This window comes from Fundulus heteroclitus, chromosome 12, assembly GCF_011125445.2.
Source record: "Fundulus heteroclitus isolate FHET01 chromosome 12, MU-UCD_Fhet_4.1, whole genome shotgun sequence".
NCBI lineage: Eukaryota > Metazoa > Chordata > Actinopteri > Cyprinodontiformes > Fundulidae > Fundulus > Fundulus heteroclitus.
Window position 1 is genome coordinate 49188282 of NC_046372.1, and position 27359 is coordinate 49215640.

General features: G+C 39.6%; 1 protein-coding gene across 4 annotated transcripts in view; it reads right to left on the minus strand.

The window, feature by feature from the left end:
• Positions 1-27359, minus strand: part of gtf2h2 (general transcription factor IIH, polypeptide 2) — a 57010-nt gene that overhangs the window by 19999 nt on the left and 9652 nt on the right. For 2 of the 4 annotated variants that reach the window (XM_036144723.1, XM_036144722.1), the window contains exons 2-7: positions 20190-20325; positions 20024-20101; positions 19865-19901; positions 18107-18193; positions 17981-18031; positions 10943-10997 (exon numbers count right to left, since the gene is read on the minus strand). In XM_036144723.1, the coding sequence (XP_036000616.1) occupies positions 10943-10997; positions 17981-18031; positions 18107-18193; positions 19865-19901; positions 20024-20101; positions 20190-20245 (364 nt within the window). In that variant the 5' untranslated portion in view covers positions 20246-20325. Of the gene's footprint in view, positions 547-10942; positions 10998-17980; positions 18032-18106; positions 18194-19864; positions 19902-20023; positions 20102-20189; positions 20326-27087; positions 27150-27359 lie in introns of those variants that run through there. The other 2 variants (XM_036144724.1, XM_036144725.1) reach the window with 2 other exon arrangements.

Below are 27359 nucleotides of genomic sequence, written 5' to 3' on the forward strand. Positions count from 1 at the left end.
GAGGGGCCAAAGGGGTCGGGTGCATTGTACAATGGGTTGCAGTCGAGGGCCTGGACCTTGGCGTTCCAATCTTTGGCTGCAGAAGCTGGCTCTTGGGACGTGGAATGTCACCTCTCTGGTGGGGAAGGAGCCTGAGGTAGTGTGCGAGGTTGCGAGGTTCCGACTGGAGATAATAGGACTCACCTCGACGCATGGCTCTGGAACCAGTCTACTTGAGAGGGGCTGGACATTCTTCCACTCTGGCGTTGCCCCTGGTGAGAGGCGCCGAGCAGGAGTGGGCATACTTGTTGAACCTCATCTTGGTGCCTGTACTTTGGGGTTTACCCCGGTGAACGAGGGGGTAGCCTCCCTCCACATACGTGTGGGGGGACGAGTTCTGACTGTTGTTTATGCTTATGCACCAAACAGCAGTTCAGATTACCCACCCTTTTTGGAGTCCTTAGATGGGATACTGGAGAGTGTCCCTCCTGGGGACTTCAACACTCACGTGGGCAATGACCGTGAGATCTGGAGGGGCGTGGTTGGGAGGAATGGCCCACCTGATCTGAACTCGGGTGGTGTTTTGTTGTTGGACTTCTGTACCCGTCATGCATTGGCCATCACAAACACCATGTTCAAGCACAAGGGTGTCCATATGTGCTCTTGGCACCAGGACACCCTAGGCCACAGTTCAATGATCGACTTTATTGTTGTTTCATCTGACCTGTGGCCACATGTTTTGGACACCCGGGTGAAGAGAGGGCCGGAGCTCTCCACCGACCCCTACCTGGTGGTGAGCTGACTACGATGGCAAGGGAAAAAGCCGGTCAGACCTGGTAGGCCCAAACGTATTGTGAGGGTTTGCTGGGAACGTCTGGCAGAGTCCCCTGTGAGACGGAGCTTTAACTCCCACCTCCGGAAGAGCTCTGAACACGTCCGAGGGAGGTGGGGGACATTGAGTCTGAGTGGACCATGTTACGTGCCTCTATTGTTGAGGCGGCTAGTCAGAGCTGTGGCCGCAAGGTTGTCCAGCTGATGTGTACCGGCAGGCAAAGCGGCAGGTGGCTCGGCTGGTCACTGAGGCAAAAACTCGGGCGTGGGAAGAGTTTGGAAAGGCCATGGAGAAAGACTTCCGTATGGCTTCAAAGCGATTCTGGTCCACTATCCGGCATCTCAGGAGGGGGAAGCAGTGCAGTACCAACACTGTTTATTGTGGGCGTGGTGTGGTGCTGACCTCGACTCGGGACGTCGTGTGTCGGTGGGCGAAATACTTCAAAGACCTCCTTAATCCCACCAACACGTCTTGCTTTGAGGAAGCAGAGCCTGGGGACTCTGGGTCGGGTTCTCCCATCTCTGGTGTTGAGGTCACTGAGCTCCTCGGTGGCAAGGCCCCGGGGGTGGATGAGATTTGCCCTGAGGGACCGGTTCTCAAGGCTCTGTGATGTGCACCCTGAGGAATTTGGTGCTGCTAACCACCTCCACAGCTGAGCTGTTGATGAGTTTGTGTCATCTGCGAACTTCATGATGTGATTGGGGGTGAACCTGGGGGTGCAGTCGTGTGTCATCAGAGTAAACAACAGGGGGCTGCGGACGCAGCCCTAAGGGGAGCCCGTGCTGAGGGTGATGACATCAGAGGTGGTCTGTCAGACCCGGACTGACAGTGGTCAGGAGGTGAGGAAGTGTTGAGGGGTGTGCTGAAGCCCAGATGTTCCAGTTTTTCCACCAGATGCTGTGGGATGAGGGTGTTGAACGCTAAAGTCCAGGAACATGCTCAAAGGGGGCGCGGCGTAGGTGGGCTTGGATGAGGGTGTTGAATGCTGAAGTCCAGGAACATGCTCAAAGGGGGCGGTGCGTGGGCTTGGAACCCGTTAATAACTGCTTGCAGTTCTAGTTATTATTAGGGTTCCAAGCCCGCAGCGCAGGCGAACGGCTATGCCGTTCGTCTGCTCTGTGAGCAGAGAACCCTATTGTTTTTCTCGTGTTTTTAAATTATTTATTATTATTATTATTACGGAATTAAAACGCGTTGTGGAGCCCACGCGGATTTGTAACGAATCAATTGGATCAGGTATCTAAGTTCAGAACGTGCGCCCCTACTCAAACCCAGAAATTCAGACCCCTCAACAACTAGGGGGCGCTATAATAAAGGACAATACGTTTACGCCTGTAACCACCAAACTACTGGTCCTACACTCAAAAAATTGATGGCACTTTGTTTATTGGATGATTCTGCAAAATAAAGTGAACTGGCACACCCTTCGTTTCCCAGCTAGTTTTTGCGCTACATGGCTACAAAGCTTAAACCTTTCTAGTTAAACTCCTCCTACATATTTTGTGCAATCTGCGCAAAACTCCATATATAACCATGTAATGGACAAATAAAAAAAGTTAACGCGGCGGATTTTTGAATTTTGACTTTTTCGAAAAGTAACGCTAAAATAAGTGATTGTTAGCTAGCTAGCTCTAAATGTAATTGCTGATTATTGTAAAACCATAACAGATTTTGACATGTTCTTCATAACCCATTGTCCAAATAAGATTTTGCACATGTGACCCGCATTTGAGGATCGTCCATCACTAGGGGGCGCTGTGATGTCAAGAAATCTACTACGCAAGAATGGCTGATCGGATTTTTACAAAACCTTCTTCATTCCCTTCCAGACATTGCCCTTAACTAAAGTATTAAATATGGTATTTATTGAAACAAGTGGGCGGGGCCTATTTCCAAAAGAGTGGAAAAAAACTTGAAAACTTCACTTGTGTGGTGTAAAATCACTTGTGTGGTGTAACAAGCTCAGATTTTCAGGATGTATTCCTTGAATAAGGTGCAACAATTCTCTCACTGCATGTATTCCAGTGTCTGAAAGTGCCACACTCTGATTTTTTAAAAGTTTGTAAAATGGAGAAATCAATGTATTTTCCACAAATATTGGTCAATGCCAATAAAAATGGCCTCTATCTGTAAAGCACAGCCAGAATAAACTTGTGTTTCTGTTTGGTAAAAATCCAGGTCAATTAGACCAATTTACAAGAAATTTAAATGTACATGTATAGGACTATAAAGTTTAATGTTTTTTTTCTCTGAAACCGTTTCATTAATGACCATATTAAAAATCACGTAGTTAGATAAAGCACTCTTGGACATACGTAAATATTTTCAGAATTTTAGAGCAAACCATTGAACTTTAACAAATTTATGAAGATTGTGATCAGGTTACAGCGCTCATCATCCAAAGAAGAAGCTGTGAGCAACGCTGGTGTGGTGCATTCACAGTGCATGGGACAATTCAAAGCTCAAGAAGAAACATGTTTTTGTTCAATTATTTTTAAAATGTTTTATATATATATATATATATATATATATATATATATATATATATATATATATATATATATATATATATACTTTTTTTTATTGATTGAAGAAAAACACGTTTTTTGTTGAGTACTGAATTGTCCCATGAACTCTGAATGCACCACAGCTGAACGTAGTTGCTTCTTCCTGGCTGCTCAGAGCTAGCGTGTTCTTCAGGCACAAGATGTGGGAAACCTGTTAAGCAAGACAACAAAGTTTTTTGTTGAAACATAATCCTGGTGAGTGCTTTTTTTTAGATGTAAACAGTTTATCAATGTTCACAGTTAGACTCTGAGCTGAGGAAATCCTCAGGATTGAGTGAAGGTGATGTGTGATGTTTTGATTAGCTTTATTAAAGAGAAAACTTGGTTTTCTCCCTTTAACGATCCCACACACATGAAATCGGTTGTCTATGAGGCGGAGCGCGCTGATTGCGCTCCGCAATTACTGTGCGCAGTTGTCTGCAGAGGCCATCTGCCCGTGCCTGATAAGACATAGTATTAATGACACATCCACAGATGTGCAAATTTCTTTAAAAGGCAGTGTCATAATTTACAAAAAAAAATGTTTGAAGTGCAGTTGTCTTGTAACCCTTGTTTTTAAAGTTGCTTCTTCTTAAGGTTATCTTAAGTATTTTGCAACTATTGTTGTTTAGATTTGATAAATATTCATTTGCAGGGTAATTTAAAGCAGTGTATGGTGTGCAATTATAAGATATGAAATGGTTAAGGTTTTTTTTAGATTTTGTAAATTCAATTCAATTCAATTTTATTTATATAGCGCCAAATCATGAAACATGTCATCTCAAGGCACTTTACAAAGTCAAGTTAAATCATATTATACAGATTGGGTCAGATTATACAGATTGGTCAAAAATGTCCTATATAAGGAAACCAGTTGATGGCATCAAAGTCCCGACAAGCAGCATTCACTCCTGGGGAAGCGTAGAGCTACAGGGAGAGTCGTCTGCATTGTACATGGCTTTGCTGCAATCCCTCATACTGAGCAAGCATGAAGCGACAGTGGGAAGAAAAACCACCCATTAGCGGGAAGGAAAAACCTCCGTCAGAACCGGGCTCAGTATGAACGGTCATCTGCCTCGACCGACTGGGGGTTACAGAAGACAGAACAGAGACACAACAAGAGAGACAAAAAAGCACAGAAGCACACATTGATCTAGTAATGTGTTCTACATTAGATGGTAGTAGCGTGTGAGCCGTCTTCTCTGGATGATGTCACAGTTAACAGAACGCCAGACCAGGTGTACCTACTATGAAGATAAAAGAGAGAGAACAGAAAGTTAAAGCAGAAATGACAACACATAATGCATAATTGAAGAACAGTAGAACTCAATAGAGTGAGAAAATTAGATCCTGATATGCTCCAGTAGCCTAACCCTATAGCAGTAAAACTATAAAGGTAGCTGAGAGTAACATGAGCCACTCTAGTTATAATTTTTGTCAAAAAGAAAAGTTTTAAGCCTAGTCTTAAAAGTAGACAGGGTGTCTGCCTCACGGACCAAAACTGGGAGTTGGTTCCACAGGAGAGGAGCCTGATAGCTGAAGTATCTGCCTCCCATTCTACTTTTAGAGACTCTAGGAACCACCAGCAGACCTGCAGTCTGAGAGCGAAGTGCTCTGTTAGGAACATACGGGGTAATCAGAGCTCTGATATATGATGGAGTTTGATTATTAAGGGCTTTATACGTTAGAAGAAGAATTTTAAATTCTATTCTTGATTTAACAGGAAGCCAATGAAGGGAAGCTAAAATTGGTGAAATATGATCCCTCTTGTTGATTTTCATCAGAACTCTTGCTGCAGCATTTTGGATCAGCTGAAGGCTTTGAACTGCATTTTGTGGACTTCCTGATAGTAAAGAATTACAATAGTCCAGCCTTGAAGTAACAAATGCATGGACTAGTTTTTCAACATCACTCCTGGACAGAATGTTTCTAATTTTGGCGATATTCCGGAGGTGAAAATAGGAAACTCTGGAAACCTGTTTAACATGGGATTTAAGTGACATGTCTTGGTCAAAAATAACACCAAGATTTTTTACTTTATTACCAGAGGCCATGTTAATGCTACCCAGATTAAGTGATTGGTTAAGAAGTTTATTTTTTGAGGACTCTGGCCCAAAGATTACAACTTCGGTCTTGTCAGAATTTGTACTTGACAAGCAGAAGAAAAACTTCTAGGTTTATATAATAAGATTTGGAAAGAAGGAAGATTACCTTCTAATTAAAAGGAAGCAATTATTGTGCCGATTGTTAAACCAGGAAAGGATCCAACAAACCCTTTAAGTTAAAGACCAATTGCACTTACTTCATGTGTAGGAAAGATTATGGAAAGAACGATAACAGAAAAGATTACATATTATGTAGAAAGTAAAGGACTGTTGTCTTTATGTCAAAGTGGATTCACAAAAGGATGAAGTACAATGGGTCCAGTTGTGTGTTTGGAATCAGATATTAGAAAAACTCAGATTAATAGGGAAGTAGTAGAAAAATAGCAATATTTTTTTATATTGAGAAAGCACATGACATGGTATGGAAGGATGGGTTGCTTATAAAATTATATAAAATGGGGATAACAGGAAGGGCTTATAATTGGATTGAAGATTTTTTGTTTAATAGAGTTATACAATTACAGATGGGAGTAACAAGATCTGATAAGTATAAAATTGATAATGGAACTCCACAGGGAATTATTATCAGTACTTTATTATTCTCAATTGTAATTAATGAACAACTGACAACAGCTTCCTCGGTAAGTGTATCTGTCGCTGCTCCTGCAGTTAATTAATGAATTATTTCCACCTGTGGCCATGTCACCTGTCAGCGTGTATTCCCTCGCTGCCAGTAACTTAGCTGATAAACCAAACAGGGATCTCCTCATGATTCGCTATTAGCTCAGGCTAATTTAGCATGATGCACTTTTTCTTTTTTCTTTTTTTAACAATGTTCGAAATGTGAAACAGTGTCCCGCATTTTAATGGGTCTGATTCAGAAAAAGTGAAAAAATTCCACCTGCAGTTTTCTGTAACAAAGAAGGCAGAGCTGCATCGACTGTCAGTCAATAAGCAGCAGCTCCACCTCAGGAGCAGCTGCTCTCCAGGACACTCGTTAAGGATTTTGATGAATGCAAATTATTAAGGAAACTACGTCAAATAAAAATAAATAAAATGCAGCTACAATATGGACTGGAGAACGGGTTCTAACTGGGTGAGGCCAGAGAAAGGCAATTGTCAGAAAACTTTTATGAAGTTTTTTTTTTAACAGTGTAGAAGGTGAAGTGAAACGACACTGTAGAACCAAGTTGCACTAGAACCAGCTGAGAAAGCCTCCTGTGGTTCTATGAACTAATTTTATTCAACCCAAAATCACCTGCCAGAGAGACAAGCTACAGCAGCCAAGATTACCTACAGCAATATTTAACTTTATGCAAAGTTTAATAACATTTCTCTAATTAAAGTGTTCATCTTAAAAAGCAAGTAATTTTTTTTCTGATAAACTTTGAGCAATTTTATTGAACTTCAAAAATTTAAAGGTATACTATGCAACCGGGGTTGATTTTCCAGCGAGGCTCCCCCCAGAGGGCGAAAGTAAAAGTGCACTGTCGTAAAGATGCTCAGCTGTTCTGGTTTCTCCGACAAGCCAGGCGCGGTTGTTTTGAGCTTAGCAGACAGGCAAACGCAACGAAAAGTGGAAAAAACGGCAGTACAAACAATGACTAACACAGTGAAGGTATGAACATCAAGCTTCCCGCAGCGCTAACTTGGCGAGGTGGCGGCCGCCGCCGCAGCCGCCTCGTCCGTTTTATTATTATTATTATTATTATTATTATATATATATTTTTTTTTTTTTTTTTTTATGTTGGCGAGACGCTACCGCCACCGCCTCGCCAAGCCGCGGCCGCCGCCGCCGCCTCGCCGCGGCTGCCGCGGTAGCGTCTCGCCAACATAAAAAAAAATAAAAAATAAATAATAAAAAAAATAATAATAATAATAATAAAAATAAAACTCGATATGCTTGCATGTTTATGTTGTTGCTTTCGCGCGTGCATATAGTGAATGGCAGGGCAAAAACACATGGAGTTCTCCCCGTAAAGCAAGACTTCTGTGGGTTCGGGCCGTGAGCTCTTGCTCTTGCAAGTGCGGTATTTCCCCCACAGACCCCCAGGGCGGCCGAGAAAACCTTTGTTCGACCTGAAATGACTCATTTAATCATCCAAAATGGTATGGAACACATTAATTAACTGAAAAATGTTGCATAGTATGCCTTTAAGATCCCATCCATCCATGGATTTTCTATACTCGGTTTTCGGTACAGGTGTGACGTCAAGCCCTATCTGATGGGGAAACAGGGTAATGGGGGTGTGGGGGACGGCAGGTGGCTCTTCCTAGTCAGGGACACAGATTACATCCTGGACAGTTCACCAGTCACAGGGCTAAAATATAACCGTTTTATTAGACTTCAAAAAAGTTAAATAATGCCTTTTTATAAACTCATGAGTTGTGATAATTAATTGCTGAGCAATAATAGGAAAAATAGACTGATTATTGTAATGTGCGATCTGTGTTAAATTAAAATATATGACATCATCATAGTGTTGGTTATGTGTTCTGCATTGTCCATGCTTGTGGTTGGCCTTGTATGATCATAGGATTGGTTTATATTGAATGTGACAGGGAGCCAGTGGAGTTAATGTACAGGAGTGAAGTAGATGATGTAATGATGAAGCTGCAGTCTTTGTACTAGCTGCAGTTTATGGAGGTTTTCTGGAGGACAAGGAGGGAAGGCGGCTGAAATTGTAAAGTCAAGAGGTGAGTGGACTGTGAACCAGTTTGACAACAGTGTGAAATAAGAACTTGATGCTGCCGAGATGAAAGTTAACCAGGTGATGATGTGGAAAGTGAAGGAGAGGATGGGAGGCTGGCCAGGATGACGCCAAGGCTCTGAAGCTGAAAGGTGGGAGAGATACAGCAATGGTCAATGGATATTGTAGACCTACCAGATTTGGTTAATGTTGACTTTGCACAATAAACAAGTGAGGTAACTGATGTGGCATTATGTCCACGGTCCGGGAATATATGGGCTGACTTGAATTTTTTTTTCAGTCAAACTGATTATTTTTGCTTTAACCCATGGTATATATGTATGAATATGCACTTTTACTGTTGCTGTTTAGAGTTCAACAGTCTGATGGCAACGGGGAAAAAGCTGTTGCAAAAACTGGTGAACGTGCAGCGGATGCTGCAGAACCTTTTCCCAGTGGGCAAAGGGGAGAACAGTCCACGGTGGAGGTATGAGGGGTCTCTGATAATGTTATGGCCTCGGGACATGCAGCACTGGGATGAAATGTCCTTATGGACAGGAGAGGAGCCCCGATGATCCCTTCTGCTGTCCTCACCACTCTCCACCAGATGCTGTGGGATGAGGGTGTTAAATGCTGAATTACAGGAACATGCTCAAAGGGGGCGGGCTGAAGTCCAGGAACATGCTCAAAGGGGGCGGTGCATGGGCTTGGAACCCGTTAATAACTGCTTGCAGTTCTAGTTCATTATTATTATTACGGGTAATTATTATTCTCCGCTAAAACGCGTTGGGCGGCCCATGCGGATTTGTAACGAACCTATTCCTATTGAATCAGGTATCCAAGTACAGAATGTGCACCGCTACTCAAACCCAGAAATTCAGACCCCTCAACAACTAGGGGTCGCTATAACAAAGGACAATGCGTGTAACCACCAAACTACTGGTCCTACTCTCAAAAACTTGATGGCACTTTGTTTATTGAATGATTCTGCAAAATAAAGTGAATTGGCACACCCTTCGTTTCCCAGCTAGTTTTCGCGCTACATGGCTACAAAGGTTAAACCTTTCTTGTTAAACTCCTCCTACATTTTTTGTGCAATCCGTGCAAAACTTTATATATAAGCGTGTCATGGACAAATAAAAAAAGTTATCGCGGCGGATTTTTGAATTTTGACTTTTTCGAAAAGTAACGCTAAAATAAGTGATTGTTAGCTAGCTAGCTCTAAATGTAATTGCTTTTTATTGTAAAACCATAACAGATTTTGACATGTCCTTCATAACCCATAGTCCAAATAAGATTTTGCACATGGGACTCGCATTTGAGGATCGTCCATCACTAGGGGGCGCTGTGATGTCAAGAAATCTACTACGCAAGAATGGCTGATCAGATTTTTACAAAACCTTCTTCATTCCCTTCCAGACATTGCCCTTAACTAAAGTATTAAATATGGTATTTATTGAAACAAGTGGGCGGGCCTATTTCCAAAAGTGTGGAAAAAAACTTGAAAACTTCAAAAATTCACCTAAAATCACTTGTGTGGTGTAACAAGCTCAGATTTTCAGGATGTATTCCTTAAATAAGGTGCAACAATTCTCTCACTGCATGTATTCCAGTTTTTGAAAGTGCCACACTCTGTTTTTTTCAAAGTTTGTAAAATGGATAAATCAATGTATTTTCCACAAATATTGGTCAATCCCAATAAAAATGGCCTCTATCTGTAAAGCACAGCCAGAATAAACAGGTCTTTCAGTTTGGTAAAAATCCAGGCGATTTTGACCAATTTACAAGACTTTAAAAATTAATGATACAAGATTATAAAGTTTAATATTTTTTTTCTCTGAATCCATTTTTTTAATGACTTCTGTAGAAGGTTGTGAGAATGGGTGGGGACAGGTGGGCTCTCCTCATCCTCCGCAGCAAGTACAAGCGCTTCTGCGCCCTCTTCACCAGTGACGTGGTGTTCACAGACCAGGTGAGGTTGACTGTGATGTGCACCCCCAGGAACTTGGTGCTGCTAACCACCTCCACAGCTGAGCTGTTGATGAGTTTGTGTCATCTGCGAACTTCATGATGTGATTGGGGGTGAACCTGGGGGTGCAGTCGTGTCTCATCAGAGTAAACAGCAAGGGGCTCCAGATGCAGCCCTGAGGGGAGCCCGTGCTGAGGGTGATGACATCAGAGATGGTCTGTCAGACCCGGACCAACAGTGGTCAGGAGGTGAGGAAGTGATGAAGGGGTGTGCTGAAGCCCAGATGTTCCAGTTTTTCCACCAGATGCTGTGGGATGAGGGTGTTGAACGCTGAAGTCCAGGAACATGCTCAAAGGGGGCGGTGCGTGGGCTTGGAACCCGTTAATAACTGCTTGCAGTTCTAGTTTTGTACTTGTGTTCCACAGACATCATCTATTGACTGAGTGGAAAGCCATTGCCAGAGACTTTGAAAACAAATGCCAGTTTCACAATGCTTAGGTGCAATAGATGGGAAACATGTATTCATTCAACCCCCTGACACCCTGCCAGGCACTGATAATCTGATGCCCTACATCACATTATGTACGCTGATGACGTGTATCCCCTTCTAACAAGATCTGATGAAACAATTTCCCTTTCGGAACCTAAAAACAATCAATTTGCAATTTTCCTCCATGATGATGAATTTCATATTTTGTTAAGCTGTAACCAGGTCTAAACAAAACAGGTAAAAACATGGTTTATATCAACAGAAATATCACCTTGGAACCATTCCTGCTGGTTGGGCTAATAAATGTTAACATGACACTACTGATCCTCACCTGCAAGCTCAGTCAACTTCTCTGCCCTTTTGTTTTTGGTGGTGATGATGCCAACCTGGAAATAAACACAAGCCATATTTTCAAGTAATGATGTCAGTTACATCACTTATCAGAAAGCCTCCAATTCACCTGATAACAATGGCTGTCACTCTGCTTACATTCATTGACATATTCTTCCACGCCAGAAGACAGATAACTAACATCACTACTATTGAAACTGGGTGGATTAAAAAAATAATTTGGTTACAAACTATGCATTTATGTTGCTGCTTATTGCATCATATTCTATCAATGTAAATAGTGAGTAGTTTTAGAATCACAGAGCAATTGTTTTAACTAGGTCTCTTTTCAAAGCTAATGTATGAAACATGTAGAAGCACATTAAATGTTACAACAACAATTTAAAGTACTATGATAATATCCAATAACACCGCTCTTCACAAGTATTGGAATAGTGAGACTGCAGAGAGCCAATGTTTGGCTGAGAACATGACAGACAAAAGAACATTTTTATTCTTTACTCCAGCTATTTATATTTGCATCTGATGCAGAGCTCAGAATATAGAATGAATGTCCTGAAAAAGAAACATCCAACAACGGGTAGTGACGTCAGCAACAGGCTGCCAGGCAGCCGCAGTGATGGCAATGTTTGGTACTATCCAAACATAGCTGGTAGAAGACTTAATGGAGAAAGCTACAGAGGATACTCTAGTAGATGAAAACCACTCCTTACAAGGAAAAATAAGACAAAAATAAAATGCACTTCCCGTCACCTTTACCAAAGTGGTGGGGAGGCTGAAGTCTAGAGAAAGAAAGGATTTGTTAATGACAGACTCCAGGCAAAGGGTTAGAAGCAGGGATGAGACTGATCTGCTCCAAAATGTGCCTTACAGAGTTAAAATTTAGGGATTTATGAGAAAGTTTTTGCCTCAGTCATGGTGAGAACAACAAGGCCTTTGAAGCACAAAACTGTGGACTTCTTATTTTTGTAGGTTGGATATTGCATATTGGTGCTGCGCTGATTCAGTCTGTGAACAAACATTTGAACCAAACACTCTGTAGAGACAAAACTTAATAGCTTCCAGCATTAAATGAGAGAAAGCCTCTGTAAGTCCAGGGATCTGATTTAAGTTATTAAACACAGAGCAGCTGTCTGCATGTAGAAAGCTGAAGTGTCCCCTTCTTTTTATTTTCTTGAGGCATGGTTCACAGTTTGGAAATAGTAAAATAATATTTTAGTTTGACCCACTCCATTCATAGTGGCCTTTACAGTTTTTTACAATTGCTATGACAGATTTTTCAATACCTTTAACAATTTTCCAAAACTCTTAACACAGTTAGCACTACATCCACATGTGTAAGCTATACGATTAACACATTTCTTCTTGCTTTAACACATAATGCATACAATTAACGCATATTAAAAATGCTTAAACTCCTTTTACACAACGGCTCAAACAAGACCAAAACAATAGAATTTTACAGCCAAATTTACCAATGCTTTAACACTGTATGTCAGAACAGATAACACTACGTTCTAAACCTAACCTTACAGGCTAAAGTCAAGGTGAACAACTCTTCATATTGAATTGAAACACAAATATATTCCCTGGATTTTATTCTATTGCTAATGAGAAACAGCTTATTGAAGTTATGCAGTTGTTGAAATCACAGATGATTCCCATATAGGAAGCACACTCAAGTGTTGATGTTCTTTCAATCATATGCTATAAAAGAGGACTCTTTGGGCTTGGCTGGAAAAGGAACAATTTGGAGCAACACAATGTGAGAGAGAGAGAGAAAGAAAGAGAGAAAGAAAGAAAGAAAGAAAGAAAGAAAGAAAGAAAGAAAGAAAGAAAGAAAGAAATGCCTGTACGAGGGTGAGGAAGACGAGTACCAGGACAAGGGAGAGGAGTGGGGCAAGGTAGAGGGTTAGGAGTAAGAATGCGTGGTGGCGCTCAAAGAAGGACCAGAGCTAAGATAAGATAAGATAGGCTTTATTGATCTCACATTGGAGAAATTCACTTGTCAAATCGGCTCAGTAGTCAGTCAGGAGTAGGAAAGGGTAAATCAATTATATACAGTGGATCAAAAAGAAAATGAGAAAAACATAAGAATATAAAAAAAAAAAAAAAAATACAAAAGAAGTCGGAGTAGGCAGATGATGTCATGTGTACCTTCCGGTTATATACACACACACACATATATATATATATATATATATATATATATATATATATATATATATATATATATATATATATATATACACACACATATACATATATATATATATATATATATATATATATATATATATATATATATATATATATATATATACACATACATACATACATACATACATACATACACACACACATATATATACACTCCTGATCAAAATCTTAAGACCAGTCAAAAAATTGCAAGAATTTGCATTTTGCACTATTGGATCTTAAGAAGGTTCTAAGTAGAGCTTCACAATGTTAAAAGGACAAATCAGTGCAAGAGACAAGAACATTTGAGCAGGGAATTGTCTGAAAACTGCATTTATACTCAAACATGATTTTTTCAGCTGATCAAAAGTTTAAGACCATAGCTCAAAAAACCCCGAAAACCCCCCAAAACAGAAATCAAAATGTCAAAAAAAAGGACTCAGTAATGAGTAGCTCCACCATTCTTGTTGATGACTTCAAACAATCGTTTAGGCATGTTCGATGCCAGTGTTTCCAGGAGGCTAGTGGGAACGTTGCTCTAAGTGTTGAAGATGGCTTCACGAAGGGCATCCATTGTCTGGAACTGATGTCCATTTTTGTAAACTTCCCTTGCCATCCATCCCCAAATGTTCTCAATTGGGTTTAGATCCGGGGAACATGCAGGATGGTCCAAAAGAGTGATGTTATTCTCTTGGAAGAACTCCTTTGTCAGGCGGGCATTGTGAACTGCAGCATTGTCCTGTTGAAAAACCCAATCATTACCACACAGACGAGGGCCCTCAGTCATGAGGGATGCCCGCTGCAACATTTCCACATAGCCAGCTGCTGTTTGACGCCCCTGCACAACCTGAAGCTCCATTGTTCCATTAAAGGAAAACGCACCCCAAATCATGATGTCGCCCCCACCACTGTGCCGTGTAGAAAACATCTCAGGTGGGATCTCCCTGTCATGCCAGTAACGTTGGAAGCCATCAGGACCATCAAGGTTAAATTTTTTCTCATCAGAGAAGACAACTTTCTTCCACCTTTCAATGTCCCATGTTTGGTGCATCCTTGCAAAGTCCAAACGGGCAATTCTGTGGCGTTGAAGAAGACGTGGCCTTTGAAGACGTTTTTTGTTTCTGAAGCCCTTCTCTCGCAGATGCCGTCTGATGGTTATTGGGCTGCAGTCAGCACCAGTAATGGCCTTAATTTGGGTAGAGGATCGTCCCGTGTCTTGACGGACAGCCAATCGGATCCTGCGGCTCAGAGCTGGTGAAATTTTTTTGGGGTCTACCACTTGACTTTTTTGTTCCATAACCCTCAGGATCATTTAAAAAATGCAAAATGACTGTCTTACTGCGTCCAACCTCAGCAGCGATGGCACGTTGTGAGAGGCCTTGCTTATGCAGCTCAACAATCCTACCACGTTCAAAGTCAGTGAGCTTTTTTGCTTTTGCCATCAGGAGGTCTTGACAGTGTAAAGACTTCACTTTTAACATTGTGAAGCTCTACTTAGAACCTTCTTAAGATTCAGTGTTGCAAAATTCTAATTCTTGCAAATTTTTGACTGGTCTTAAGATTTTGATCAGGAGTGTATATATATATATATATATATATATATATATATATATATATATATATATATATATATATATATATATATATATACATATATATACATACATATACACATATATATCAGTGTTGTAGTACTCGAGTCCGAGACTCGAACTCGAGTCCGAGTCATTAGCTAAATTTAGAGACTCGTGACTTGACTTGGACTTGAGCACTGATGACTCGAACTTGGACTCGGACTCCTACATTCAGATCATTCTGACTCGGAAATTGAGAAAAAGACTCGACTTTTTTTATATCATTAGGCTATAATTTTAATATGTCATTAGAATATTATTTGGTGTATGATTTTAATATCTAAATGTCGTACCGCGCACGTGACGTCACCATCTCATGAGCAACGCCCCTTGCCGCTAATGTAGGGCAAACAGTGTGAGAGCGCACGTAGCAGCCAGCCGTTACACATGCAACAGATAAAACTATATGACCGACTTTTCAGCTGCTAAACTATCACAAGAGGATGTCCAGGCGCCCATTTTACTGGTAGAACTGTGGAACAACATACCAGCGTTCAGCTCAAACGATGGCTTGAGTGTCGAGGGCTCGGAAAGACGGGCCGAGTTGATAGGAAGGTAAGTCGTTGTTTTTCTCCTGCTCGGCATTCATGCCGTCCTCGGCCGTTTTTTTTTCTGTTTGTAGTCACCGTCCAGGAATCGGTGTAAATTTTCCGACCCGCCGAACAATTTAGTCCGGTCCGGTGGCCATGCATTATCATTATCCAACGGCTGTATCTCCTCGCTGCATCAACCGGTCTGCTCCAGATTTGTTGCGAGTAATGGGGGAACGCTGCCGAACGCGTTTGTGGGAATCGCCCGGTGGACGGGCGAGGAAAATGCGTAACAGCATCTGCGGTGGCGGGCGGCCGGCGGTGCGCGAACCCCGCCCGCCGGCCGGCACCGCGGCGGTGCGCGAACACCGCCCGCCGGCCGGCACTGTGTCGGTGCGCGAACACCGCCCGCCGGCCGGCACCGCGTCGGTGCGCGAACACCGCCCGCCGGCCGGCCGGCCGGCCGGAGCCGCGATGGTGGCCAATAGGCCGGAGTGCGCTCGGCTGCGAGGGCCGATCGACGCCGCTTGCGGCTTTAACATCCTTCATATGCGGCCTATCAGCGTACCTCGAGTCGCTGTTGCGCGTTCCATAACAACAATGTTTAAAAACCATGGTTAGGAGACGTCTTAGACTTGGAAAAAGCAGTAGTTTTACCGAGTAAAACAAAGGGTAACTACAGCGAAAGAGTTATTAGTGCAATGGAATGTTACTGCTTCATGTCATACATCACACGTCAATAGTGACTCGACTCGGACTTGACTCGGATGAGTAGTGGACTCGACTCGGACTCGACTCGGATTTTTTTTTTAATGACTTGGACTTGACTCGGACTTGAACACTGGTGACTCGAACCTGGACTCGGACTCGAGGCATAGTGACTTGACTACAACACTGATATACACACACATATATATATATATAGACACACACAGAGAGATATAGATAGAGAGATATAGATATAGAGAGAGAGAGAGATAGAGAGAGAGACATACAGACACATATAGATAGAGATATACAGAGATAGAGAGAGACACACATATAGAGAGAGATATACATAGAGAGAGAGATAGACAGAGATAGAGAGACACACAGAGAGATATATAGACATAGAGATATATAGATATATAGAGACACACAGATATATATAGAGATAGAGATACATATATAGATACACACAGATATATATATATATAGATATATAGAGATATACACACAGATAGAGAGAGAGAGAGATAGACATATATATATACATATATACACATATATATATATTATATATACATATATACACAGATATATAGATAGATAGAGAGATAGAGAATATAGATAGATATAGAGACACATATAAAGAGATAGAGATATAGATATAGAGAGATATAGAGAGATATATATAGAGATATATATATATATATATAGATATATACATATATAGATATATACATATATATAGATAGATATATAGATATAGATAGATATATATACATACATAGATAGATATAGATAGAGATAGAGATATACAGATATAGAGATATACATATATATATATATATATATATATAGATATATAGATATATACATAGACAGATATATATAGAGATATACAGATACAGATAGACAGACATAGATAGATATAGAGATAGATACATACATAGATACATATACATAGATAGATATATATATAGATATATATATATATATATACAGACATATAGACATATAGACAGAGATATATATACATAGACATACATAGAGATATATATATATATAGATATAGATAGAGACAGACATACATACATACAGACAGACAGATAGAGATAGATAGAGAGAGAGATAGAGAGATAGAGAGAGAGAGAGAGAATAGAGAGAGATAGAGGACATATACAGAGAGAGAGAGAGAGAGAGAGATAGAAGAGACAGAGAGAGAGAGACACAGACATAGACAGATATAGAGAGATATAACACAGATATAGAGTAGAGATAGAGATATACATAGATATACAGATAGATAGATATATATATATACAGATATAGAGAGACAGATAGACATATATATCTATATACATATATACATATATACTATAACATATAACATATATATATATATATATAGATATATATATATGTGTAGTATGTATGTGTATATATGTATGGTATATATGTATGTGTGTATGTCTGTATGTATGTGTATGATATATATAATATATTATTTATATCTATATAATCTATATTCTAGTAATATATACTATATTATAATATGTATGTGTGTGGAGTGTATGTATGTCTGATATGTGAATATATATATATCTCTATATGTTGTGTTATGTGATGTATGTGGTATATGTATATAGTGTAATCTCTATATCTAATCTCTATAGATATCTATAGAGATAGATAGAATATCTATATCTATATCTAAAGATATTCTATCTCTATATATAATATATATAGATATATATATATATATATATATTATATATATATATATATATATATATATATATATCACATATATCTATCTATCATATATATATATATATATCTATCATATATATCTATCACTGTCACCTTAGTACACCTTAATACATCTCATATTAAATAACAATGTATTTTTCAGTGATGTTATCAAGGTGATATTTAACCTAGTGTTCATACCTGACTGATGGGATTCTGGTCAAAATATTCATCCACAAATATCTCCATCAGCTGTAGAGGAAAGACATCATGGTTTAGAGACGACCACATTGTCCAGGGACTGGTACAGGGTGTGTTCTAGCTCACCTTCAGGGTAGATGTGAGGCGATTGGGTTTTAAGTCCTGGTCCTCCATACTACGTGAGAAGTCAATCACAACATAGAGGTGCCGCATCTAGACCACAAGAAAACCATCACCTCTAGGTTTCGAAATGTTTTTATGATAACACAGCCCATATCTTTGTTGTTACAGCAAGGTGTGAGGCTGTTGAAGATATTGTCATCACATACTGCCCTCTTCTGTGCAAGGGTATAGGAATTAGAGCTCTTTAATACATAGCCGCCTCTTTTTCAAGGGACCAAAGTAATTGGACAATTGACTTAGAAGACTGCAAAATAAATAAGGCAGCATGGGCTCTTCCCTCGTTAACCTTTCATTAACTAAGCAGTTAAATGGTCTGGAGTTTATTCCAGGTGTGGCGTTTGCATTTGGAAGCTGTTGCTGTGAACACACAACATGCGGTCAAAGGAGATCTCAATGGAGGTGAAACAGACCATCCTGAGGCTGATAAAAAGAAGAAATCCATCAGAGAGATATCAGAAATGTTAGGAGTGGTCAAATCAACAGTTTGGTACATTCTGAGAATAAAAGAGTGCACTGCTGAGCTAGGGAACTCAACATGTTGAGTTCCCAAGAAGACAATAGTCGCGGATGATCACAGAATCCTTTCCATGGTGAAGAAAAACCCATCGACTCAAGTGAAGAACACTCCAGGAAGTAGGTGTATCAGTATCTAAGTCTACCATAAAAAGAAGACTTCAAGAGAGTAAATACAAAGGATTCACCACAAGGTGTAAATCATTAATCAGCATCAAAAATAGAAAGGTCAGAGTTGACTTTGCCAAAAACTCCTGAAGAAGACAGCCTAGTTCTGGAACAGCATTCTTTGGACAGACGAGACTAAGATCAACTTGTACCAGAACGATAGGAAGAAGCTCATAATCCAAAGCGTTTTATGTAAAACATAGTGGAGGCAGTGAGGGTATGTGCATGCATGGCTTCCAATGGCTCTGGGTCACTTGTGTTTACAGATGAAAGACAGATGCAGCCAGATGAATTCTGAAGTGTATAGGGATATACTTTCTACTCAGATGACGCTTCACAGTACAGATGGACAATGATCAAAAACATACTGCAAAAGCAACCTAAGAGGGTTTGTTATAGCAAAGAAGTGGAATATTCTGCAATGGCAAAGTCAATCACTAGATATCAACCCAATTTAGCAGGCATTTTAATTGCTCAAGTCAAAGCTTAAGGCAGAAAGACCCACGATCAAGCACCAACTGAAGACAGCTGCAGTAAAGGCCTGGCAAAGCATCACAAAGGAGGAAACCCAATATTTTTTTATGTCCATGGGTTACAGACTTCAGGCAAACAAAATACTGAAAGATAATATTTTACTTAGGTTTATTTGTCCGCTTATCTTTAAACCCCTGAAATGAGGAGCGTTTATATAAAAATAGCTACAATTGCTACATGTTTAATCATATATTTTTGTTCAACCCCTTGTATTAAACCTTAAAGTCTGCACTTCAACTACATTGCAATATGGTGGCCTGCAGAGCCCAAGTCATGAATTTTATGTCACTGTCCAAAAATATCTAAATAGACCTAGTGACGCTACTGGTAATAAATATTAAATGAGATTGGTTTTATTCTGATGACAACACAAGCAATCTAGAAGGGCAGCAGTTGTTACCAAGCTGACATGAGATCTGCCAGCTTTAGTTTCACAGGGAGGAGTGAGAAACATAGTGGAGAAGCAAAGATCCAGAGGTCACTCACCATCCCAAGTCTCACTTGCGCATGGCTTTGTGTCAACCTATGAGGTAAGCAGAGCAGGGACGTAAAAAGCCATGAAACAGACACTAAAATAAGAGCTATGGTGGAACTGCAGCAGAAGACTTCATTCTATCATATTAAAGGTAGGTCATTCAAACACACCTTTTTCTTTTGGACTGGTACAGGATCTCCTCCACTGTGGTTTTAAGGGAGCCAGATTCATCCTCCTTAAGCACCTCCCTGTACAGATCCGTAAATATTCCATATTGTTGCATCAAATACGATCACATTTCCCAAGCTGAGAACCTTCTCAGTTTACATGTCTTACCATGTCCTCTCATAGCCCCCTTCCCAACGTTTGGCTCTCTCTGGCTCTTCATCCATTATGTCCAACAGTGAAACAGATTGAAACAACAATGATCAAGTCCAGGTTGTTTTACTGGAACCGCTAGATAACAACTGGTCTGTGAGCAGAGATGAAGGTATTATGCGTCAACAACAGCACTGTATGAAGTTGGTAGTAAAGCAAAAAATACATCTTTCACTCATTAATTTTTAAAGAAGCTGAATGGGATCCGACATGGCCCTTAATGAAACACACACCCACTTTTCAAGTTTGAAGTGCGCCATGGAATGGTGCGAGTTACATTACATCAATCAGGCAGTTCTCTAAATCCAATACCCAGCAACAGCGGTCGCTAACTAATTAAAATGTGTGGTCATGTGTAGTATTAGAACCAGTTGCATATTGACCATATTTATTAGATTTTTCTGTATTTTTCAATTTAATTGAGGTGGGTAGAGTAGCCAGAAATTTTACTCAAGTAAGATTCGCAATACTTCTTGGTAATTTCTTGGTCCCCAACCAAGAAATTACTCAAGTAAGAGTAAAAAAGTATTTGGTAAGAAGGCTTCCTCAAGTACTGAGTAAATATAACAACCACTGATTTAAAATTTAAATTCTGTAATTTGTTAAGCAAAATAATGGATGGATGGATGGAAAATAAGTATTTAAACACCTACCAACTAGCAAAAATTCTGGCCCTCAAAGACATGTTATTCGGCCTCCAAAAAATCCACCTCCACTCCACTTATTCTAAATTAGAAGTACCTGTTTGAGGTCTTTAACTGCATACAGACATCTGTCCACCTCACAAAATAAGTAAGCTTGGATTTAGCCACGCCAGAAGGAGAGTCAGAGACGGTTGGCGGGAATCTTTTATTGCAGTTATGGTTTTTGATTTGGCAGCTTGTGATTTGGCGGTTGCCATAAACTGGTGAATGACTGGGTCGGAATGGCTTCACAGGAATAAGATGAAGGGGAGGAAATGGATTTTGTTGAATGGTCTCAAGTATCTAGAAGAAGAGGAAGAGGTAAGGCTGATAAAAGGCGTAAGGAGGAAGGGAGAATTTCAAATGGGTTAGTCCCGAACTTTGTCCCGAGGAAGGAACTAGGATTATCCAAAGGAAGGTAGAGGCACAGACATGTATACGTAGATGCCCCGTCGTCGGGTGAGAGGCGTGCCGACAGAGTGGCCATCTTAGGTCAGACCAAGCTGCGCTCAGAGAGAATGCACGTCAATTCAGGAAAATGTACTTTATGTTTTCAGACACTCTGAATCCGGTGAATTCTCACCCAATTTCCAGATAAATCAGCTGACTGAAAACGTCACCCTTTTAGGGGCTACATGGCACCAATTGATTGAATTAAATGATTGTCTAACTTAAAAAATTTCGATTTTGTATTGAAAGTAAGCAAACTTCCAGAGCTACGTCCCAGGAAGCCTGACTTTTACTCCGCTTATGGGTGCGTAAGATTTTATGATAGATAATCCTCATGCCTTACAGTTACAGTTTATCCGGCATAAACACAATATGTGATAATGGTAGCAGGGATGGAAGAAGAGAAAAGTACATTAAACACCAAAAGCAAACAAAATGGTCCTAAATTACTGGATAGACATGATTTATGGGGGGGGGGGGGGTAAAATATTATACAGTATTTTTGGTTTTGCTATGATTTTGTAATGTATTTGATTCTAAGATGCGCTATTAGGTTTTTTTGTTGATTTTTTTCCCCCAGATCGCAGTTTGTACTATATCATTTTTAAATGCTGTTATGAGCACCTTTGCTCTCACTTGTCTGTAAGTTTTGCTCCTATGTAGATAAGTGCTGTTGTCTGTAGATCGGTGCCTGTGTGTGTGTGTGTATATATATATATATATATATATATATATATATATATATATATATATATATATATATATATATATATTAGGGCTGGGCAACGATTAAAATATTTAATCGCGATTAATCGCATTGTATTTACAAACTCCAAGAATGAATTCAAAAGTAGTGTAAAGAGCACTTTTATTTTAATGTTCTGCTGCCATATGAACAAAAGTGTTGTAACATTTGTAGCACTTATCAGTAACACATATTTAGTGTAAAGCTCAACTTAAACATGTAAAACAAAAAATAGCAATAATAATAGATTAAAGCTTATTGCCACTGACAGGGAATTCTCTTTATGGGGAAAAAATCTACCAAAAACAGGCAATTTCTGAGGTAACAGCAGGGAGCAGCATTACCATTTTATGTTCAATACCAAAGTTTAACTTGGCAGTGGTTACAACTAACTTGTTTCTGTCATATTCCATGCTGGAAGAACTTTAAACTGAAATGCTTGCTAACTCAATATGCTTGCGTTGCTTGCGTTTATTTGATGTTGACACGCGGTTTTTTGTTGTTGCTTTCTCGCGTGCATATAGTGAATGGCAGAGAAAAACAGGCAAAAACACATGGATACTTTGAAACGAGAAGCGACTTCACCGGCGGCGTCTAAGCAGACCCCCCCCCGCACAATACTTGTTCCGTTCGCCAACTCACCGCCTCGCCTAAGCAAATAGCGTACCGCGAGCGAGCTATTTTTAGAAACGTAACGTCACATCACGTGGTACGCAGTAGGGCAAGCTTGCATAGTCCGTCGCTGTTTCGCTGTAAAAGAGACGTGCGTTACCCTTGGTTTTACTCGGTAAATGACTGCTTTTTCCAAATCTAAGACCATGGTTTTTAAACATTGTTGCTATGGAACGGGCAACAGCGACTCGAGGTACGCTGATCGGCCGCATATGAAGGATGTTTTCTTCAAGACTGCCAAGGAGAAATGTGTGCGCTGAGTACACCGGTGCGGTCAGCCTACACAACAGTTCAACCCGGAAAAAGTTACCAAATTCAAGTACATATGTAGCAAGCATTTTGTTGGAGGAAAGGGCCCAACCGAAGAACATCCTGACCCAATTCCAGCGACATCAAGTAGTGAACAGGTAAGAGTATTTTGGTGGCCGACATGTTAATAATGAAGCGCCTGCTACCATGATAGCATATAGGCTATCATGGTAGCAGGCGCTAACATGATACCCTGCTACCAGGATAGCTTACTCAAAAACATTTCAAATAAGACAAGCATTAAACATATACCGATCCCTGGACGGACGCCATGATCGCCGCGCAGGAAAAAAAAAAACAAAGCTTACCGTTCGATCAACTCGGCCCGTTTTCCGGTTTTTTAAGCCCTCGACACTCAAGCCATCGTTTGAGCTGAAGGTCGGTGTGTTCTTCGACAGTGCGGCCAGTAATCCGTGCGCCTAGGACATCGTCTTGGGAAAGTTTAACGGCTATAAAGTCGGTCATATCGCTGTTTCTGTTGCGCGTTTAATAGCTGGTTGCTACGGGCGTTCTCTACCTGTATGCCCTACCTAAGATTTTAATTCAACCAAGAACCATATAGAGATATTAACTATATTAAGAAAACGAGATATGCCGATTTTAAAAACAGAACAATGTATCAGGATTTTAAAAAATCAATTTCATTTTATTAGAATGTGATGTTTAAAAATATTTAGACTTCACAAAGCTGAAGGTTAAAACTTTTATTGATTTCAAACATTCTCCCGAGAATGGAGCGCAACCGTTTAGATTTTTTATCAGCAATAACTTATTAATGTGCAAGTGAAAACGTGGGAACATTGGTGTTTTGAGATCACTGCTATGTGTAGCAACTTTTCCCGGTGGAAGAAAGTTGCCGTCTGACAGTTCATACGAAACTTTTTAAGGAGACGTCCCACAGATTCTGGCCCACGGACTAAGACTCGTTTTGAGGAAACTACGGTTGTAGCTCAGTGTCTGCCTTGCGGTGGTTGCGGAGAGGTGTCTGTTTTGTAGAATAAATCATCCGCCGATGAGTTATTGATCTGGAAAGCCGAATCTGAAACCACCGAAAAACATTTCAGATCCCAAATGTACAGCGTTCTAATTCTTCCGGTCTATTAGCAGCTTCCCGTAAGAGGTCGGCCACTGAACGTCTGCCTGCTGAGTTTGACATTACTAAACAAAGCTTTAGTGCGGGGAAAAGCCATGTAGATTTGACCGATGCAGTAAAATGCTAACCAACCAATGGGAAGAAGTTGAGCCCTTAAGACACAGCCCTCCTCATTTGCATAATGAGGCAGAAATGCATACAGAAATGTAAAAAGGACAGGCAGAAATGTAAAAAGGACAGGCAGAAATGTAAAAACGAGAGACAGAAATGTAAAAACGACAAACAGAAATGTAAAAACGGGAAACAGAAATGTAAAAAGGACAGACAGAAATGTAAAAAGGACAAACAGAAATGTAAAAAGGACAGACAGAAATGTAAAAACGACAAACAGAAATGTAAAAAGGACAGACAGAAATGTAAAAAGGACAAACAGAAATGTAAAAAGGACAGGCAGAAATAAATAGCATCGGAGAAATAAATAGGGCAAAAAAATACAAAGAAAGAATAAAACAGACAAAAATATTATAACATGCACATAAATAAGTACTTAAAAAATAAGTAATTAATAAATAAAGTGGCTAATTAAAGGAGATATATACATTTTGTCTCACTGTATAATTTATTTTCTATCTACATTTATTTGTTTATTTTTTTTTGGTGGCACATAATTGTATGCATATTTATTTATTGAGCATTTATTTATTTCTGTATTTATTTTTAATTATGGAAGACTTGGTCCTCCATATGTAGGCGCATATATATGTTTATATATATATATAGACCACTATGAATGTAAATAAGACATCATATGCCCATTCCTAATTTTATTTTTTTTTTTGTATTTTTTGGTATTCTTTTTGATCCATTGTATATATGAAGATTCACTGTATATAACTCAATGCACCTTCCCTACTCTGCACCTTCTTGTATGAGCCGATGTGACGAGTGAATTTCTCCATTGTGAGATCAATAAAGACTATCTTATCTTTATATATATATATATATATATATATATATATATATATATATATATATATATATATATATATATATATATATATATATATGAAAGAGAGAGAAAGATTTATGTGGGTATAGTGTATAATTTGTGTGTATATTAGATTAATATGTAACTGCAAAATATGTAAGTGCGTGTACATTTTTCATCCAGTTTGTTTAAATAGTTTTGGTTCTGAATGAATATGTGTAATCTGTCTGAAAGGTCACAATCACTGTGAACATATGATTAAAACGAGATCTGAGCTGCCTCCTATTCATTTTGACAGCAGTGGTCTGACCCAAGATGGCCGCCCTGTAGGCACGTCAGCCTAGCGGCCGGCAGCGTCCAATGGGGCGTCTACGTATATGATGTCTATGGATAGAGGGGGGAGAGTTCAAAATAATCCTTAAATTTAGGAAGGAGGATGAAGAAATTAATCTGGGTCCAGTTCCATTATCTAGGGAACTGAAAAACAAGGTGGGAGATGTAGAAATGGCAAAAGTCCTTCGAGATGGGAATTTGTTGACAAAATGTAAAGATGAAATTCAGCTAAATAGTCAAAGCATCTGCAACAAAGTGGTGTCTGACAAAAGAGTTCTTCAAGAAAATAAAGGGTCTCGTGGGATGTATTATGGTATTCCTCTTAAGGAAGATCTGGAAAAATTAAGGTAAAGAAAATCAGAAGATTGTTGAGAACAGTTAATGGTGAGAGAGTTGACAGTTTGTGTGTGCTATTAGAATTTCAGGACTTAGTTTTGCCAAAATGAATAAAAATGGTTACATGAGCTTTTTTGTTCAACCATATGTTCCTCTACCTCTTCGCTGCTATAAAGAGGTGTCAGGGGTATGGGCATATAGCTGCAGTGTGCAATGGGAAACAAAGATGTCCAAAGTGTGGAGGAGAGCACAGGTTTGAAGAGTGTAAAGGGGATGAACAGATTAAATGTAACCGTGGAGGTCAGCAGTTGGTGCCATATGGAGGTTGTGAAGCCAGAAGGTGAGGGTGAATAAAAACATAAGTTATGCTGGAGCAATGAAAAGAGTGCAAGGACAAAATTCAGGGGTGGAAACAAGAAAAGTGATTCCAAGCATAAGATCAGAGAGCAGCTTTAGAGGACAAGTTAAAACAACAACAGGTATAACAACTGAAAAGCTTATTATGTTTATAGTCTACGTAATTAACTGCACAGACCATGTCAAATGTAAAACAAAAAAAATCCATCCATCCATCCATCATCTTCCGCTTATCCGGGGTAAATAATAATCAAAGGAGCTGCCAAGTTCTTGGACATGAAGGAATTATCATGGGAACAAGTGAACAAAAGACTAGAGACAGATAGAAGGCATGGAAGTGTTGAAGAGAGAGCTGCATGATTATTTTGCAATGGAATGCAAGGAGTCTAATACAAAATGGTCAAGAGTTTAAAGGTTGTATTAACAATCTGAAAAATAGACCAGAAATTATATGTGTTCAAGAAACGTGGCTGAAACCAACATTAGAATTTGTCATTAATGGATATAAGAGTATATGCTGGGATAGAGAGGAGCGTGAAGGAGGTGGTTGTGTGATATTTGTCAAACAAGAGGTGTCATATTGATTTTTGAAAAAATCTGAAGTTTTAGAAATGATAATTGAAGTTTGGAGGGAAATTGCGCAAGTTAATTTCTATAATCTGTGTAAGAGGTTATCTTTGGAATTATTACAGGGGTTGACACAAAATCTAAAGGGGAAGATAATATCTTGTGGAGATTTGAATGCACATAGCACATTATGGGGAAGTCACAATGATAATAATGGAGAAATAATTGAAGGATTGATTGGCATGAACAATCTAATATGTTTAAATGATGGGAATGATACATGAATAGACATTAGGAATGACAGAGTCAGCAATTGATCTAACTTGGGTGTCAATCAGTAGCTGGTGGAATCATTCATCATTCATGTGTGAAGCCATCTCAGAAGCTGCAAAACAATTAAACAGAAAGGAGGGAAACATAAAAAGAAAATTGTACTATGGTGGACAGAAGCATGTAGTTAAATCTCGAAATAAAGAATTTAAGGTAATAAAAAGAACTCAGAATATACAAAATCTTATTGAATATAAAAGGCTGTCGGCAATGGTGAGAAAAACAATTAAAAATGCAAAGAAGATATTTTGGAGAAAGTTTTGTA